The 18,930-nt window shown below is 41.6% G+C and overlaps 1 protein-coding gene across 5 annotated transcripts in view; it reads left to right on the top strand.

Moving 5' to 3' along the window:
- The window catches only part of VPS13D (vacuolar protein sorting 13 homolog D), a 189,126-nt gene that overhangs the window by 139,607 nt on the left and 30,589 nt on the right, over positions 1-18,930 (top strand). For 4 of the 5 annotated variants that reach the window (XM_077837552.1, XM_077837556.1, XM_077837555.1 and 1 more), the window contains 2 exons: positions 4,930-5,062; positions 7,024-7,219. In XM_077837552.1, coding sequence (XP_077693678.1) covers positions 4,930-5,062; positions 7,024-7,219 — 329 coding nt within the window. The remainder of the gene's footprint in view (positions 1-4,929; positions 5,063-7,023; positions 7,220-18,930) is intronic. The other variant, XR_013348386.1, reaches the window with a different exon arrangement.

Below are 18,930 nucleotides of genomic sequence, written 5' to 3'. Positions count from 1 at the left end.
AGAAAGGAGGAGCTGCGGCTGAGTAATCTTATAGCGAGCAAAAAATTGCACAGCCTTTAAAAACATTGCAGATGTAAGTAGAAGAAAAAATTGCGTCAGACACATCACATAACTAAATTTTGTTTCTTATTTTGAGTTTTTACCTTATTATAACAAAGATCTCAGGCATATTTCCAAACTACAGTTTACAAAATAATGACATGGACATGCTCTTTGGTCAATTTTTATATTGATAGCATGTATGTACACATAGTTTGTATGTAATTACTAGAATTGGGGGACTGGAGGGAGACATGGAATTGATGCTCTTGCCCCCATTGATGGCTGCTGATCAAAACACCTTGAGGAAAGGTCATTTTTTAAAAAGAATAAACATTTGACATCTTTGTCATCCATCAACATGTGATTTAATATAGTTATACTTTCACTTCTCTGCTAAACTTGGTACAGATTTCCTTTTTAATATAGTCAGTGTATACTATTGGAATATCCAGCTATTCTGAATGATCTTGTTATAACATGAAAATGTTAATCTAAATATGGATTGTTGTACTGTATTTGAATCTGTGCATAAGGGCCTGAAGACTTGGGCCCTAATCCTTACATTAGGTTTCAGAGTAGCAGCCGTGTTAGTCTGTATCCGCAAAAAGAAAAGGAGGACTTGTGGCACCTTAGAGACTAACAAATTTATTTGAGCATAAGCTTTAGTGAGCTACAGCTCACTTCATCGGATGCATTCGGTGATGAAGTGAGCTGTAGCTCATGAAAGCTTATGCTCAAATAAATTTGTTAGTCTCTAAGGTGCCACAAATCCTCCTTTTCTCCTTACATTAGGTTTATTCTTGTGTAGATGGCTCTTCTGCCAAGGGCATGTAGACTCGGGTCTGACTTTATAAATTAAGGATATGTAAGATTATTCTTTCTAATACGTGCACACTTTGCTCCACATCAGTGTTCTGTGTCTAAGGGCTTGTCTACGCTACCCCCTGGATTGGCGGGCAGCGATCGATCCAGCGGGGGTCGATTTATTGCATCTAGTATAAATGGTCTAGTCTAGTATAGACACGACAAATCGATCTCTGAGCACTCTCCCATTTCCGGTGCTCCACCAAAATGAGGAGCTCAAGCCCGGAGTAGACGGGAAAGTGTCATCTGTCGACTTACTGCAGTGAAGACACCATGGTAAGTAGATCTAAGTATGTCAACTTCAGCTATGCTATTCACATAGCTGAAGTTGCGTACCTTAGATTGACTCTGCGCAGTAGTGTAGACAAGCCCTAAGGCACGACAGGGTGTTGAAGTTACTACCTTTCTGAGTTATAGGATGGAGCAAAGGTTATCAAAGGAAATTTCCATGAAAGAATTACCAATGAAGGAACTACCAAGAGGGAATTCCATGCTAGAATCTTGTTACACTGGCAGAGCACCATTCATGTCACATACAGGACAGATGAGAATTCTAAACTATTCAAGAAGGAATTTTTAGGCTCTCTTGTTTCTCCTCATCAGTGTAAGGTTTCATGAAGCATCTCTAGGCATTTTACAAAGGCCTGGTCTACACTACAGAGTAAGGTTGACTAGCTGCCTTGTGTCAACCTGGTTGTACGTTTGTCTACCCTTAAATTTGTCTCCCACCAATGTGAGTGCCCCATTACAGCGATGCAGTAACACCGCCTCCCTGAATGGTGTTGAGCTGTGGTGGATGTACTGAGGTTGATGCAGCACAAATGCCGGCACCATGTCCTTATGTCCACCCTAACAGTCCTCCAGCTGCTGTCCCACAATGCCTGACGCTGACTGCTCTGGTCATAATTGTGAACTCCAGTGCCCAGGGATCACAGAGACTGCAAGGCCCTCCCTTCTCTTTAAAGCCCCACAAATTTTTGAAATACCTTTTCCTGATTGTCCAGTTCGGCAAGCACACCTAACAGCTCTCCATTGTTCTGTGCAACTGCCCAGCTGACGGTGCCGGCTCCATGCTCCAGTTGCACTCCAGCTTGGAGTGGACTGGAGACATTGGATCTCTGGGGCCTATGGGGAGAAGAGGCACAACTACAGACCAAAAGCACAAGCAACTGTCATTCTGCATCTGCCAATCTGGTAACTGAATCTTTCCTTGGGGCTGTAGAGGTGGCCAGCATATGGCTTCATGAGCAAGGGGTAGGCTGGGTCCTCCACAATCATTATTGGCATTCCGATATCACCAATGGTAACCTGCCGGTCAGGAGGGAAAGTCCCAGCTTGTAGCTTTTTGAACCCTCTTGTGTTCTTAAAGATGCGAGCGTCATGCATCTTCGCTGGCCAGTCAGCACTGATGTCGGTGATCCACCAATCCTTGCATCACCATAGAAAAGTCACCCTTTCTGTTGATGTACTCTGTGGCCAGGTGATCTGGTGCCAAAATAAGGTATATATATGCTGCCTATCTCTCCACTGCAGTTTGGGACCCCTTTGCTGCAAATCCATCCACTGTGTCCTGTACAGTGCCCAGAGTCACAGTCCTGCGTTGTAGGACACCATTAATGGCCCTGCACACTTGCATGACAGCGGTCCCCACACTGAATTTCCAAAATGATTTCTCACTGACTGGTAGCAGTCCGGCGTTGCAAGTTTCCACACAGTGATCACTACGCTCTTCTCCACTGTAAGTGCAGCTCTCATTTGGGGGTCCCTGCACTAGAAGGCGGGGGTTTGCGCTGCGCACAGATCCAGGAATATGGCCTTGCACATCCGAAAGTTCTGCAGGCACTGCTCGTTGTCCCAAGCCTGCATAATGACGCAATCCCACCAGTCAGTGCTCATTTCTCTGGCCCAGAAGTGGCGCTACACCAGGGGTCCCCAAAGCGGTGCCCGTGGGCGCAATGGCACCCGCCGGGGCAGTTGCGTGTGCCCACAGGACACCGCGCTGCCGAAATGCCGCCGAGACGCGTTGCCATTTTTCGGTAGGGGGCGGGGGTGTCAGGCGCCCTCCACAGTCTTCTGGGAATAGGAATATGCTATTCCCACAGAAAGGTTGGGGACCACTGCACTACACCATTTGCAGCAGCTCTTTGAATACCAGAGTCCCTGTTAGGTATCCGTTGATAACCGTTCTCAATTAGAGGTAGGGGTGTGGGATTGTTTTGTTTTGTGTTTGGCTTAACTTTGGGATGTGATCTTATCTAAAGTGGCTAAAGAATGAATAGAGCACTGGGACTGTGAGCTACCCTTTGCTCTAGCTGGTGTTTTTTCAGTATCTTCATTCAGTAATGGTCAGTGTTTTCATAACTCCTGCTCGTATTAGAGGTGAGTCTTAGCCCTTCATTTATAACATAAAAGGTATATAATTAGGAAAGAGGTCAGTAATTTTATAATGGTTCTGCACGTGTCTTCATTACAGTCATTGAGATTTCCCTTAGATTAGTTCAAACTTTCGTTCTGTGCTGCAGTACACATGTGTCTGTCAACATAGCCATCTACCTCTGGATTATTCTGCACCTTTCCCTAAACATGGCATGCTACCCTACCAGCTGTAAAATAAATCCACTTTAAAACCCCATTACTCAAATGTATTTAAATAGCTTCTTAACTTGCTACAAAATGTAAAGTACACTAGTACAAGAATATTTCTGGGAGTGTTTGCCTTGAAGGCTTTCACATATCTCTGCAAAAGGATAGGTGTATGTCTAAATAACATTCCAGTGAGTTTTCTGAAAGGTTACACTAGGGTCACTGGCATTTAACTACTTGTTTTGGGAGAGGTTTCACCAGAAAGTTAATTATATTTAGCAGTTTTTTCGTTTTTCATTTGTTCACTTGACTACAATTGTTAGGCATAGATGTGATTTCTTATTTACTGTCAGTCTAGAACTTTTCAAATTGCATAATGACAAAACACAAGTTAATGTTCTTTCTCAATCCTTTTCTGATAAAATATCTACAGTGAGAGTTCATGCTTATCCATAAGATCCTCTCCTGATTTGTGCCAGCAAACATACTTTAACTCCATTTGACCAGAATATATGTTGGCTATGTATTGTTGAATATTTTTTTAATGAAATGACTAATTTACTTTATATGCTATACAGCTCAGTTTGGTGTATATATAAAGCAACGTTGAGTTAGTACATTTGGCTGGGGGAAAATAGGTTGACCTATTTTGCTGCCTATGTAAAAAGATAGTGTAAACATAGCCACAGGATTCAACCTTGCTCTTGCTGAAGTCAGTGGCAACACTGTTGACTTTGACAGGAGCAAGATTGGACCCTAAATCATTTAGCATTCCAAAGGAGAAAAACTGGATGACTTCTGCAAATATTTATTTTTAAAAAGTACACTGAAATACTTAACAAAATCAAATATCATTTGTAGAAATTTGTATAGTTGATGCAAGTTATCATTGTACTACTTAAAAAATTTCCTCTAATTCCAGACCATTGGAGTAACACTTTTCTTAAAACTTCCCACCACTGTGCTGCCATTGGTGCGGATCCACTGATGGTTGTAATGAGTGAAACTCTGGTGTGGAATAGCCAACGATGTTTTAACCAACATGGGCTAAATAACATTAAGATACAAGTAGCTGGCCTTACACTGGTGCTACTTCTAGTGGAATGATAACTGTGGGGCAGTATTAAGGAAAATACTAATGCAGATAAGGCCTTTCTGACTATAAGACATAGTGATTATGGGATTAGGCTGTGGATGCATACCTTCAAACAACGAAAAATTCTCTTTTCATGCTGCCATGTAAGTGTGACATGCAGATATTGAGAACTGGACAAATTCTGGTCTTTAGCACTATAGTAATATTTAAAATAAAGCAATAAAAAGGAGAGTTTAAAAATTAAACACAGATCTTGTTTCAACAAATCTTGATAATTTAGAATTCTGGGGTTTTTTTTTTGTTTGTTTGTTTTTTTAAATTTCCCATTGTTTCTCTTACTGTAGTTTGCTGGAACTTTATCAGATGGTTTGGGAAAGACGATGGATAACCGACATCAAACTGAACGAGAGTACATTCGATACCATGGCGCAACCAGTGGAGAACATCTCATAGCTGGGATCCATGGACTTGCTCATGGTAATTTGTGCATCAATAGATTACGCTACTGTAATATCAGTTGCTTTATGTCTGTCACTGTGGTTCCAAAGTGATAGGATTCAGAAAAACAATGCAGTTCAATTTAAACCACTCCACACTGGTTGGTTACATGTGGCTTAACGTAATGGAGCAATTGCTGGCTTTCCTTTTAATTTAATTGTGTTTTTCATTTTGGCAGAGGCACCTAGATTTGAGAATGTCCTATTTAATTGTACTATTGGATATCAAAACTAAATTTAGGAAAGAGATCAGCCAAATTTTCTAATTTCTTCATAGGTTCATAAATATGCTTACAAACAATCTCTTTGTAAGTGACAAATAATAAGATAATATTCAGCCAGTGGTACAAATGAATGAATGAGTGTATCGCTCTTGCACTCAGTTCCCACAGATTCCAGTTTTCTTGCACAATCCGGCCCTTAGCTTGTCTGTGTTCAAAGTCGCACCTGTTTAACTTTCAACTGTCTTAAAAAACAGTTTATTTAAACTGGTGCAAAAGACAGTGTGGACAGTCTTAATTTGATTGAAGACAGGCTAATGTCAATTTAGCTTGAGTCGATTCTCTGCTGATTAAGCTAAATTGATATAAGCCAGGCTTAAATCATTTGAATATTCATACTGTATTTTATATCAGTTTCTTAAAATTGGTTTAAAATTGCACCATTAGTTAAACTGGTGCAATTTCAAATGCAGTCTGTATGATTATCAAAAAGTCTCGTACTTAAGAAATGTACAATTAGGGGAAATGTGTTTATTCAGTCTCCAGGATTAGACTGAAATAGTATTCTAGGTAGTTGAAGCCCCATCACTTGAGATAGGTGATGGCCCAAAAATGGAAAAGGTTCATTTCTGTAAGTTCTTTCCATATCTAACTCTTGTAGTTCACTTAGTGCAGGGATAAAAAAATTTCTATTAAAAAGAAAGCAGTGAAGTTCTAAATGGATCACATTAGACTTCCCTTTGAATGCAAAGCATTTTGGTTATTCCAGTTACAGAACATTAGTATGTTCTAAAATCAGGTATAAATTATGTTGCTAGCAACATGTGAAATCTGAAATATAGACTGTTTAATGAAGAGTCAGTTAGAAACATTCATTAGCTGATTAGCTTCTTTGACTTGAATCTTTTTGTTTGTTTTTGGTTTTTTAATGTTTTCGATTTTCATTTCTTTGAAGAAGCAGTTGACTCTTAAATTCTATCTGTTGAACTGTAGTTTTCCCAAATACTCCACTGTATGGCAAAGTTACCCAAATGAAACAATTAAACATAGCATATGCTATATGCTTCTCGACTCCAGAACTTACGTACCAATAATACTGTTCGAACCTCCAACATCACAATGTTTACTGTCTTTTGGCTGTGATGTAAAATCTGTAGGGCAGTCAAAGAAGTCAGTGGAGCTATGTCAGTTGATACCAGCTGAGGATCTCCCTTTTAAGTTCCGAACCCCTTGTGGGCCAGGTTCTCATGGACATTAATGTTTTGCAAGAATGAGATGCCTGTCCCCAGTGTCCTGGTCAAAATTCCACTTTGGGTAATTACGCTTTGCCTGCTTAAATTTCTCTTTGTATTTCCATCTGAACACAGTATTTTTCATTTCCTGTCCTAAGCTGTTGTGTGATATTTTGTGTTCTGTTAAACCCTTGTCACACTGTTGGAGATGGCTTCACTTGAGCAGTAGACAAAATACTTTTGTGTATGTATAGCTTCAGGATAAAATGCCCTATACAAATATAAGACTATATTATTAGATTAATAAAAAACATCCATTCATAATCGGACTTTTCATGTGCTGCATTAAGTGGGTAGCATGCTTTCACTCGATCAAGAACTTTCAAAAAAGTAAATCATTTAACATTGTCAGCTGTAATAACATCCTGTCGTTTTATTTTTAGTGGCAAAGCAGTTGGTCCACTTACAGGTTTTGTTGTCTTTGCTAGGTATCATTGGTGGATTAACAAGTGTCATAACCTCAACAGTAGAAGGTGTCAAAACTGAAGGAGGAGTCAGTGGTTTCATATCAGGCCTTGGGAAAGGGCTGGTTGGCACAGTAACCAAACCAATGGCTGGTGCCCTTGATTTTGCTTCTGAAACAGCGCAGGCAGTGAGAGACACTGCAAGTCTTAGTGGCCCCAGGTCAGTGAACACTTTACATTTCTTATCAATAAACTGTCTACAAAGCCATATTGCAAAACCTTCTGCAATTTTATCATGGTTTTGTCTCCTAGCCCAAAGGCACTGTAATTTTGTAAAATTGACTGTGTATTATTAGTGTTGCCTCTAGTTTATTTAATTACCTCCTTTTTGAAATACTGCATTTGTAGACTCACTAATGTGGCCTTGTGTACTAGTAAAATTGGTACAGAAAAGCTACAGTGTAATATAGGAGATTCTCATTACTGAGAACATAAGAATGGCCATACTGGGTCAGACCAAAGGTCCATCTAGCCCAGTATCCTGTCTTCTGACAGTGGCCAATGCCAGGTGCCTCAGAGGGAATGAACAGAATAGGTAATCATCAAGTGATCCATCCCCTGTCGCCCATTCCCAGCATCTGGCAGACAGAAGCTAGCAACTCCATCCCTGCCCATCCTGGTTAATAGCCATTGATGGACCTATCCTCCATGAATTTATCTAGTTCTTTTTTGAACACTGTTATAGTCTTGGCCTTCACAACATCTTCTGGCAAGGAGTTCCACGGGTTGACGTGTGTTGTGTGAAAAAATACTTCCTTTTTTGTTTAACCTACTGCCTATTAATTTCATTTGAAGTCTCCTAACTCTTGTGTTATGAGAAGGCGTAAATAACACTCTTATTTACTTTCTGCACACAAGTCGTGATTTTATAGACCTCTGTCATATCCCCCTTAGTTGTCTCTTTTCCAAGCTGAAAAGTCCTAGTCTTATTAATCTCTCCTCATATGGAAGCCATTCCATACCCCTAATAATTTTTGTTGCCCTTTTCTAAACCTTTTCCAATTCGAATATATCTTTTTTGAGATGGGGCGACCACATCTGCGTGCAGTATTGCTACATTATATTAGAATAAATCAGGAAAAAGAGAGTCTGAAGAGCTTAAATATAATAAAAAGAAATTGCCATCTTGGTGTTGTGGGCACTACCAGAAATCAATATTTAATTATATTAAACATGTTTAAGATAAATGTTTTACAAAACTGATAAAAATAATAATGGCAAAGTAAATGAGGAAAAGGGGAAAGAATAGGAGAGGTCCAGAGAGTTGGATCTAAGAGAATAAACATTTTATTTCCAGTGGTTAAGTGGCATTCAGTTCCTGTGTCTTGATGCTGTGCTGTGTTACTGTATGCCTTAGAACTCTGTCTGTTGTACAAGATCCTGCACAACAGGGGGTTTAAAAAATCCAGGTATATTTACTTTGTGATTTTCAGAATGTTTTTTTTTTTAGTCTTTCCATTTGGTTTTTCCATTTCCTCCATTTTATTATGCCACACTCAGAATCCTGATGTGTCTGCCACCACTATTTCAGTAAGGAACAATAAGCTTGATGAAGTGTGAGTGAGGTGCAGGAAACTCATAAGAATTCAAACCTAGACATACTTTGTTGTGGAAGTAGGAAGTGTTCCAAATGCACCAGGCTTTTTAACTGCCGATGAATGTAATAAATATAAAAAGAATTAATGTTAAGACTCATAAGATTCAGTTAGCCCATCTTTTGTCGGTAATGATGAATTTTTGTATAATAGGGCCCCACACTTTACCTGCATCAAATGTAACAGTAAATTTGAGCCACGACTAAATGAGCATGTTGGGGGCTGGGAAGGGAATGGGAGCAGCTAGCATATAGTTTTATGCACTTGGGACTTAGTTTAATGTGTAGAATTGAAATGCCAGGGACCATAGTTTGGATAAGTAAAGAGGGATTTAAAGAAAAAACCCATCTAGAGTATGATTAGAAATGTTCTATCTCAGACAAGGAGGAGGTTGGGGACACATTCAAGCAAAATAACTGATGTGTTAACCTAAGCAGTCTCAGAGTGCATTTTAAGAAAACATGGCTATACTCTTTTTTTTTTTTTAATAAATTATTATGAAGGTTGCACTGTTTTATGAAAATAAGTATATCATGATGTGCATGCATGCATACGATGTGTGCATTAAATTGAAATACATATCTGCATTCATGAATTTCCAATAGTGATGAGGTTGCGTGACAGATGAGAAAATAGACTGCAGGCAAAAGCTAGCTTTATCTACCTGCCATGTGCCTGTGTAGCACAGTGCCCTCCTGCTGGTGGCTGTTGACTGAGTACAGATTAGGAAATTTCTATGAGTCGAACCAGAGCTGAGCTTCCACCGAGTTTGGAATAACTTTTGTTTGTCATGGACCTACAGCAGCATGAGGTGAAGTTCATCTTCATGCAATTTGCAATCCTTGGCAAATGAAAAAAATCCTAGTTTAGTTGCATAGTAAATGAATATCAGAAACCATATAAGGCATCTAAATATAATGAGTGCAGGACAAAAATGTGTCCAGTACACAGAAATCTTGTATTGTTGCAACAGTTCTGTGACTATCCACTGACCCATAAACCTTTCTTAAAGAAAAAAATATTTCTAGTAATTAATTTAGGAAGCCTCTTTACACAGGTGTGACTGTATTTGTTTTTCACAAAAAGATTTTAATCACAGATGTATAGACCTTATACATTAAAATACACTCAACTACACTTATGTTGCAAAAGTTCATAAAAGAACCCCCCACCCACTTTTCTTTCTGATTCTCATATATAATCAAGCAACTAAATTGTTCATTGGAGGACAGGGAGAAGAACAACAAAGGATTTGGACTTGTTTTGACTGTTGTGTACCAATAGCCCCCTGTTGCATTTGTTAACTGTTCAGCTATGTGTGGTTTGGAATCAAAATAAAATGCTGTTCCAAGATGAATCTGCTGGCTCAGATTGCACTTTCTGCTCTACGTGTGCTGGGCCATGACTGTTCCGAGTTAAGAAGTATACAGAAATAAAAATGCTCAAGCTGATCTGATTAGTGTTGTTTAACCTTGCAAAGTATGAATTAAAGTAAGTTTACTGTCATGGATGGACTCAGTCTGTGGTTGACACTATTCCAGTGCTGAGATCCCATTCTGATCTCAGATGCAGGGGGGGCACATATGGCCAGATACCTAGAAAAATCTTCTGTAGAATCTCAATAGCTGATTTTAAGTATATAAGATGAATTGCTGCTATGAGTAAAGGAGCATTTTTTAGAACTTCCATCTGTTGTCATTTTTGTGATGTAGGAGTGGGGAGTTATGTCTTCAGTATGCTATTAGTGTAATAGGAAATTTTCTGTCAAGTATGTCTGACAGTAAATGAGGTTGTAGTTGGTACAAGCTGTGCGTGATCAGGAATCAAGCATTCTAGTTTTTGTGGTACCTAAAAGTTAGAACTGTTTGTTATTCTTCAAGTGATTGCTTATATCAATTCCAATTAGGTGATGGAATTAATGTGGCTTGGTATCTTAACTGTGAGCTTACACATGAATGGGTTAACCTTAATCTTAAATTTCCTGCCTTTTAATGGTTGTGCACAGGAGCGGGGCTACACCTTGGGTAAGTGCGTGCATCTGACAAACCTTTGAGGTCCCTCCCTTAACCTTCCAAGCCTTATGGGCCTCCTGCATTCTCCACTCCCTATAAGCGGTAAGAGGAGTTAGTGGGCAGCTCTCCTGCAAGCCACTGGGTACTTTTCAGTCGCCTGCCCTCTTCCTGTTTATCTTAATAAGCTTATCAGTCCGCAACAAACCAAAATAAGCTGTTCAGGAAGTACCATGCTCAGGAAGGCACGTGTGGCCTAGGGTTGCCAGCCCTCCTGGTTTTGCCAAGAGTCTCCCTGAATCAGTCCCTGTCTCCTGGAGGCTACTGAAGCCAAACGGGGGGATTTTAGGTGCTAAAAGTCTGGCAGCACAGTGGGGCTAAGGCAGACTTCCTGCCTGCCCTGGCCCTGCGCCACTCCTGGAATCGGCTGGTAAGTCCCTGGTGCCCCTGGGAGGGAGAGGGGTCTCTGCGCTATGCCCGTGCCCCAAGCACTGACTCCGTAGCTCCCGTTGGCTGAGAACTGCGGCCAGTGGGACCTATCGGGGCGGTGCTGTGCACAGAGCCCCCTAACATACCCTCCCCCGCCACCCTCAGGGGCCGCAGGGATGTGCTGGCTGCTTCTGGGAGTGGCGTGTGGAGGGGGCAGCACACCGAGCCCCCTGGCCCTGCTTACTTCGGGTGGCTCCCAGTCGGTGGCACAGCAGGGCTAAAGCAGGCTCTGTTCCTGCAGCTCCCATTGGCCGCAGTTCCCGGCCAATGGGAGCTGCGGAGTCGGTGCTCAGGCAGCGCGCAGAGACCCCAGCACTCCCCAGGGACCGCAGGGATGTGCCGGCCACTTCCAGGAGCAGCACAGAGCCAGGGCAGGCAGGGAGCCTGACTTACCCCACTGTGCCACCGACCGGGAGCCGCCTGAGGAAAGTGCTGCCCGGCCGGAGCCCACACCCCAACCCCAGGCCTGAGCCCCCTCCTGCACTCAAACTCCCTCTCAGAGCCCTCGCCCCCTCCCGAACCCCAAACCCCTGCCCCAGGGTCAGCCTGGTGCCCCCTTCCACACTCCAAACCCCTCGTCCCCAGCCCAGAGCCCACACCCCCTCCTGCACCCTAAACCCCTGCCACAGCTCGGTGAAAGTGAGTGAGGGTGGGGGAGGGCAAGCGACAGAGGGAGGGGAAGCAGCCTCTGAAGAGGGCAGGGCAAGGGTGTTTGCCTTTGTGTGATTAGACATTGGCAACCCTAGTACGGCCCCCAGCTAGATTCCTAAGTCATGTTGAGGATTGGAGAAGGAGGGAGCTGAAGAGCCTTCTACATTCCATATGGGGTCTGCTATGTCTCATAAGCTGCCAGCAGGAAATGGGCAAATGCCCTTCACCATCTCTTTCTTCCCCCAAGCAGACTTGCTAAGTGTCTGCTGTAGTAGTAGAGATCTTTTGCTGCTGGCCTTCCATGGTTCACAGAGGTGTGAGGACTTCTCCTCCTCCCCAGTGTCTATGTAGCAGACCTGGATGAAACGTGTCACCTCTCCCCCCTCAGTTCACAACACTAAATTAGCTTGTCCAAAAAATAAAAGCTGACTTATGCTTTAAAATGCTAAATGTGTGTAAAAGTATACTCTTTTTTTATTCTGTGCTCTAGAAAGTACAGTAAATGATGATTTATCTCTCTCCTTCTCATCAACATTATTATTATTGGCTATAAAAATTCATTAAAATTACTTTTGAACTCTTCGTACCTCCCTTCTTTGGGTGTCATTCATGAATGCTTTGTCCAACTGAACTCCAGTTTGGCAGAAAAATCTAACTAAGCTACAAACTTAGCCCCCCAGTTTCAAGGAGGATATTCCTTTATTTGCAGATTTAAGAGAGGGAACCAAAATAAAACTTCTTAGAATGGAAATTCAGTCACCTCCTACACAAAGTGTGTACTAGATGGCTGGTTTTATGATTGCTGCTTATGGTCACAAAATATTTTGAAAAGCAACTGAAACATCACTGCCGCCCTCTTAAGTATAGCTAAGCCTCCACCACAGCACAGAAAATTGTATTCCAAGTGATGTCTTTTTTTCCTTCTGTTTGGCTGAACTCTAAATAATCCCTAATTCTCAGAAGCCTAAAACAGTACATTGCTCATTATAGTGCAGCTTATGTAAGGCTCTTACCAGTTCCTGAGAAATTATAAAAAAAAATATTTTCTGTAAATAAAGTTGTGAAAGTGCAGGCTTCGTTTTCTATTAGACTGTCTGATGGGAAAAAAATACCCATTTCTTGGTCATGGTAGTTTAATATCGTTGCTGGAAATGAGACATACTTTTTCCCTTCACCATTTGGCTCTAACTTACCATGACTGGTTTAATGGAAACTGCTAGATATCAGTTAGTATGGTATTGCTATTAGTATAGCAATGCTAGCTAACCTGGATGGAGACAAGTGTAATGAATGGATCAACTTTAAGAAGTATAGTTTTGAACAACATATTTATTGGCCTGCATGGTCACAGTACCTCATTTGTGAGAAGTATCACTTTTAAGGCTGGAATTTCCTGTAGTGATCTTAATGTTATCCCAACATACCTCTAAGTCAATTGGGTGTTGGGAGTGAGTTGAGTGGGTCAGGCATTACATTTCCTCTTCTCTTAAAAGTGACACGTGCTACATCGCAATAAATTACTAAAAGTTCCCTTGCAAAAGATCTGTGCAAAATGAGAACTGTAAAGTTAAGTGTTAAATCTGCCAAATATTTAAGGATGGGAGGACATTCCATTTCCGAACCCCTAAAGCAGCAATACTCAGACTGAGGCTCACAAGTCGCAAGTGGCTCTTTAACGTGTGTCCTGCGGCTCTTTGCAGCACACAATATTAAAACACTGTGTGATTTAATTATTAACCAGTCAGGATGCTTTTACTATGTTATCACCAATTGTAGTTGATAAAATAATATACTTGGTCAGTCATTTTTGCTGTGAGAATTATATAGTAAATGAAACAATGAATTCATACTAGTGTGGCTCTTTTGGGTAATTCTGATTGCTAATTTGACTCCTGAATCACTGAGCTCTGAGTATCACTGCCCTAAAATAATGCTGTCTTTTTCTGTTCCTCTCTGGCACCATAGCAAGCATATAAAATCCAATAGCTAGAAGTTGAAGCTAAAATATTCAAACTGGAAATAAGGTGCACATTTTCTATAGAGTGGGTAATGAACCATTGGAACAGTTTACCACTGGATGTGGTAGACTCATCACTCAAAGTCTTTAATCAAGATTGCATGCCTCTCTAAAACACACACTCTAGTTTCAGCACAAGTTATTGAGTTCCAAGCAGAAATTACTGGATGAACTTCTATGGTCGTGTTATGCAGGTGGTCAGACTAACTGATCATAATGGGTCTCTTCTGCCTTTAAAATCCATTAATCTATGTTGCGACACACCCAGCTAGCACAAACTGTGGTGGGAGCATGAAGCCAAACCATGGAGGCTAGGATAAGTGGTGGTTTTTATAGCATATGGTGCCAGTTTAAAAATGTTTCATGTACTTTTAGCAGGTTGTATTTAAAAAGCCTGACCTCCTGATGAACTTCTTCAGAAGAAAGAAATGCTATAATTGCATAAGCTGTCTGAACTTCTGAAGCATAAACTCATTTAATTTGTGAAGAAAAACAAACTTAATTATTGTTTTGCTGGAGATAAACTTAACATTAATTCTGTTCTTTATGAAACAAGAAAGGACAGCTGGCTTAATTTTTTAAAATGTCAGAGCACTGGGAAGATATTAAAAGAAAATCTATCTTGACAGTACAGCATACATTTAATTTATTAGCAACTAATGTGTATGATTTGATATTTTATTTTGAGTGGGTTTTATATTTTCTTCTAAGTACTGCAGTGTCACATACAGCGGTTCTGATTATTTCCACATTTGTGTTGTATACTGCCAAAAAACTCAATCCAAAACAAGAAAACTATCCTGTAATTGAATAGATATATTCAGAAAGCTATCTTCTAAAAATCTGCTTTAGTGCATGCTACAGTACTTTTGTTAGTTAAGAAAACATGCATGAAAACTTTTTCCTGTAATTCACAGGGTAGTAAAAGGAATTTTCTGATATTTAGTAATCTTGGATACATGCCTGTGGCCTTTTGGAGATCTTTATTTGAAATCCCTTTTTCTACCACAACCACATGCAATACAGGAAATTGCCATTATGGCTTTCACTCAGACTTCTGCCAAAGCAGCTTAACTCTGACCAGAGACTTTTCCTTAGTTATTGAACTGTGGTGTTTTTTTAATATCAGCAACGTGAGACTGAAAATAAAGAATTCACTTTCTGAAATGTCAGTAGAAGCAAAGGACTACTTCATGGGGTTACCCAGTTCTAACAGGTTTGTTGGACTGTGTTAAGTTGGGAGCACTTTAGTTATGGCTAGCCTTAATGTGTAGTAGAAAATTCTCTTATGGATATGTATTGGGTTCTATCCCAGAAGAGAGGCAAGTAATTAAAATTCTCCATTTTGTCATTTTAATGCCAGTGCTCTGTAGCTGTGCAGTGAGATCTTGGTTCTTAGACAATGTCAGTGAGTGACCCAATGGCCTTTAAAATGGAAAAAAAAATTATATGTCTTTGCCTTCTCCGCTACCCCTTTTCGTGTCAGCCAGTAGGACTGTAACGTTCAAACCGACGATAAAGAGGCATAGGTGGAGAAGAGGGAGTAGTTATCTCTGATGTGTCCATCTCATTGTTCAGCCCTGCAGTTCTTCATCATGCAACAGCAGCAGAATTAAAAGAGCGCATGGGAGTAGAAATAGAAGGAAAGAGGAAGAGTGTGCACATAATACCACATAGCGTATAAAGCCCGTGGGAAGGGGAGCAATGGTGTATTGTCACCTCGGCCGACAAATTTGCAGGGGTGGCAAATTTATAATAGCAGCATTTTTGTAACCGCGGCATTTTTTGCACAAGCCCCACTGTCTGTCGGAGGCCTGTGTCGTCATTTGTTCATATTGTAACTGTGCACCAAACCGAACCATCAGTGACGCCGCGATTCTACCAATCAGCGCGTGTATTGAAACCACCAAGGATGGCGCGACGCCATTTAATAAACATACTCGCGACAATTCTAAACGTTAATATGATGACCGGAAGGAAGAAATTAAGCGGTTCTCAGTTTAAAAAGAAATGCCATACAAAAGAAAGAAAGGGAAAATGAAACGACAGCAAAAATGTGCAAAATAGACTCCTTTGTTGTATCAGTTAGTGCCGTTCACAAGTTCATATGGGGGCAGCAATTATTTCAGGGCCTAGGGGTGGCAAAATCATTAATCTGCTACAGAAGGGGAGAGCTCATTTAAGATTCCGTCAGGAGTGTCCCTACATGCCCCTTGTTTTAATCTAAAGTTGTCATGCTTGTTTATGAGTTAATAATTAATGTTCAGAGAGAGTACTCCCTTACTAGGGCACTTGTCCCTGAAACAAGTCATTTTGTTTGGCATTCTGCCTGTGTCCTGACTGAGCAGGAGATAAAATTGTTTACCTATCTAACTTGCTCCCTCTTAATGATTTCTTTTATGTTGACCCTTAAGCCTGGAAATCCTTCCATAACCTGGGGCCTGATTCAAAGCCCATTGAAATCAACAACAGTTTTTCCATTGATTTCAGTGGGCTTTGGATCAGGTCCCTTTATGAGATCTTATCCATCATCTGCTCTTTTAAACCCCACCCAAAAATTCACCTAGAAACTAGAGGTGAAACCGATTTATGAGCTAATACCCAGTCTCTTGTGCCAATGAGGAACTGTTGCTTACAGTATATTCTTGACTACTTTAGCAGTGTGATCTGTAAATGACTCAGGCAATGGGATTTCTTTCCTTTGCGTTCCCTTGAGGTTAATAACCTTTGTTATGATATATTTTCTCATAATCAATCTAACTAGAGAGGGACACACATCATAGCTTCTGTAGGCCAAGCACATTGCACACACTGGGGCTCTGGACATTCCCTCATTCCATCCTCCACAAGCCCTGATCTGTGCCACCCTCCCATCTCACTATATTTTAGGGACTCTGTACATCTTCCCCCAATCTCCCACCTGCCAGGGATTCTGTGTGCCCACCAGTCACACTCCCCTCATGGCAAGGGCTCTGTGTGCACTCCTACCACCATACCAGATGCCTCCAGTCTCTCACCTCCCAGGGTTCTGCACCCACCCCAATCCTCCTCCTTCCCCCCCCCCCCCCCCGCTTCACAATCTTCCATTCTTCCCCCATGTGGCTGGGAGGCTCTGTGTGCACCATCATTCCCCTCTTCCCCTGTGCCAAAGGCATCATGGATCCTCCTCCCCATATCAAGATCTGCCATTCTCCCTCCACACCCCCGATTTTAGGGGCTGTGTGCATGCCTCCAATGTGTCTTCTTCCCATGCCTCCATATTCCTCCTTACCCTCCCCACCATAATGTATGTGGGGAGTAAGTCATTCAGGGTATTAACATGTTAAACTCTTTTGGGAGGATGGTCAGGGATATTGTTATGCTGGAATGCATTAATGCAGTGGTCCCCAAACTGTGGGGCATGCCCCCTAGGGGAGCACAGAGGAGTATTCGATGGGACACAGTGGGGCCTGGGCCTGGGCCGGCCTCCTTCCCCTCCCCCAGGGGAAAGAAGGGAGCGCCATCCAGCCCCGCTCTACCCCCAGCCGCAGTTGTGGCCTCAGCTTGCAGCTCCACTCCTGGCCGTAGCACTGACCACGGCCTTGCTCCCAGTCCTGACCATGGCCCCGCTCCCAGCCCCGGCTGCCGATCGTGGCTCAGGGGTGCGTGATCAAAAAAAGTTTGGGGACCACTGCATTAATGGGTACCATAACTAAATTGTTTTATCTGCAGACATTTGCAGAAGTGCTTGAAGCTGTGTCACCCATCTTTTCCCCATTAGGTTTTCAGATTTCCCCCCAAAATCGGTATGGTTCTCGTCTTCGATGCCTAGGACACTCGTTGAAATTTTGGAATTGATCAGAGACCTCATTTAAAAGTTAATGTGTTAGAGACAGACAGACAAACACAGAAATGTCATCAAGTTGAGCGTAGGGCCTTTGCACTCTCAGCCAACTTTTCCTTTGTGCAAGTTTGTTCCCGTTACTTCTTTGTGAAACCGTGTTGGGCTGCTCAAAACAATTGCTGTTCCTCATTGATGTTCATGTCTCCCCTGCCTTCAGTCAGCGTTAGGCCAGATTTTGCAGGTTTAAACTCCTCTCCTGCAGTCAGCTATCCAAACTCCCTCATCATTTTTATTGCTTATCTTTGAATTTCCTCTAGTATAACCTCTCCGTGAATTGTAAGTAGCATCTCATCAGTACTGTGTGAAAACGGACCATCATCTCCCTGTTCTGTGACATCATGCATTGCCTGTGCAAGGAATCCAAAATTGTATCGTCTGGTTTTGCTACCATATTTCATTGCAAACTCGTATCCAATTTTCTGTTCACTCTTATCCCGAGGGTTGGGGTGGGAGATTGGCTTGACTGCTTTACAAATGTCTCCTCATCAATAAATATCTGTGTTGTGGGTTATTTTTCCCTAGATATATTGGGTTGCAGTTTTCCAGGTTGAATCTCATTTCATTTCCTGCCATATTTCTAACCTCTTTAGGTTCCTTAGTGTTTCCTCCCCTCACTGGTGTTTTAAACACCTCATAGTTTAATGTCATCTACAAATGTACTTTCTATGCCTTTTTTACCAGAGCCTTAAAATGAAGTTAAGTAAGCCTGGGTTCAGTTGCACTCCCTGAAGCACCTCACTAGACATTTCTCCCTGGTTAACTAGATATATTTCTGTATATCATTGCCATTTGTTCAAGCTAGATTTTAATCCATGTGACAAGGTTGATATCCAGGACACCTATATTATCCAGTCCAAATTTGGAAGATCCTGCTAAATTCCAGGGAATCGTCTACTCTTGGTGTTACACAAGTGGTAGTGTGGAAAAACTCCAATTACATCCCCTTCGGCTTCGGTTCAGATATCAGATTCTGGGATATCCTCCCTAAAAGAGCATCACTTAGCCATTTCAGTTCATCATCTAGAAACAGACCGCAAGAGTGTTTAATCACCCTATAGTGAAACACTTCTGAAAGGACTGGTGAGTTTATTCCCTCTGCCGAGGAACCCAGCATCATCCCCTTGAGATGTAAATTTAGTCCTCAGAGGCTTCTGAAACCCTTTTAGAGCCCATGGAAGACTGGTTTCTGTTCGGTTTATGCATTAAAACAGTTTTATTTATTGCTAT

This window comes from Eretmochelys imbricata, chromosome 18, assembly GCF_965152235.1.
Source record: "Eretmochelys imbricata isolate rEreImb1 chromosome 18, rEreImb1.hap1, whole genome shotgun sequence".
In the NCBI taxonomy this organism is placed as follows: Eukaryota; Metazoa; Chordata; order Testudines; family Cheloniidae; genus Eretmochelys; species Eretmochelys imbricata.
This window is presented reverse-complemented; position numbering and strand designations above follow the sequence as displayed.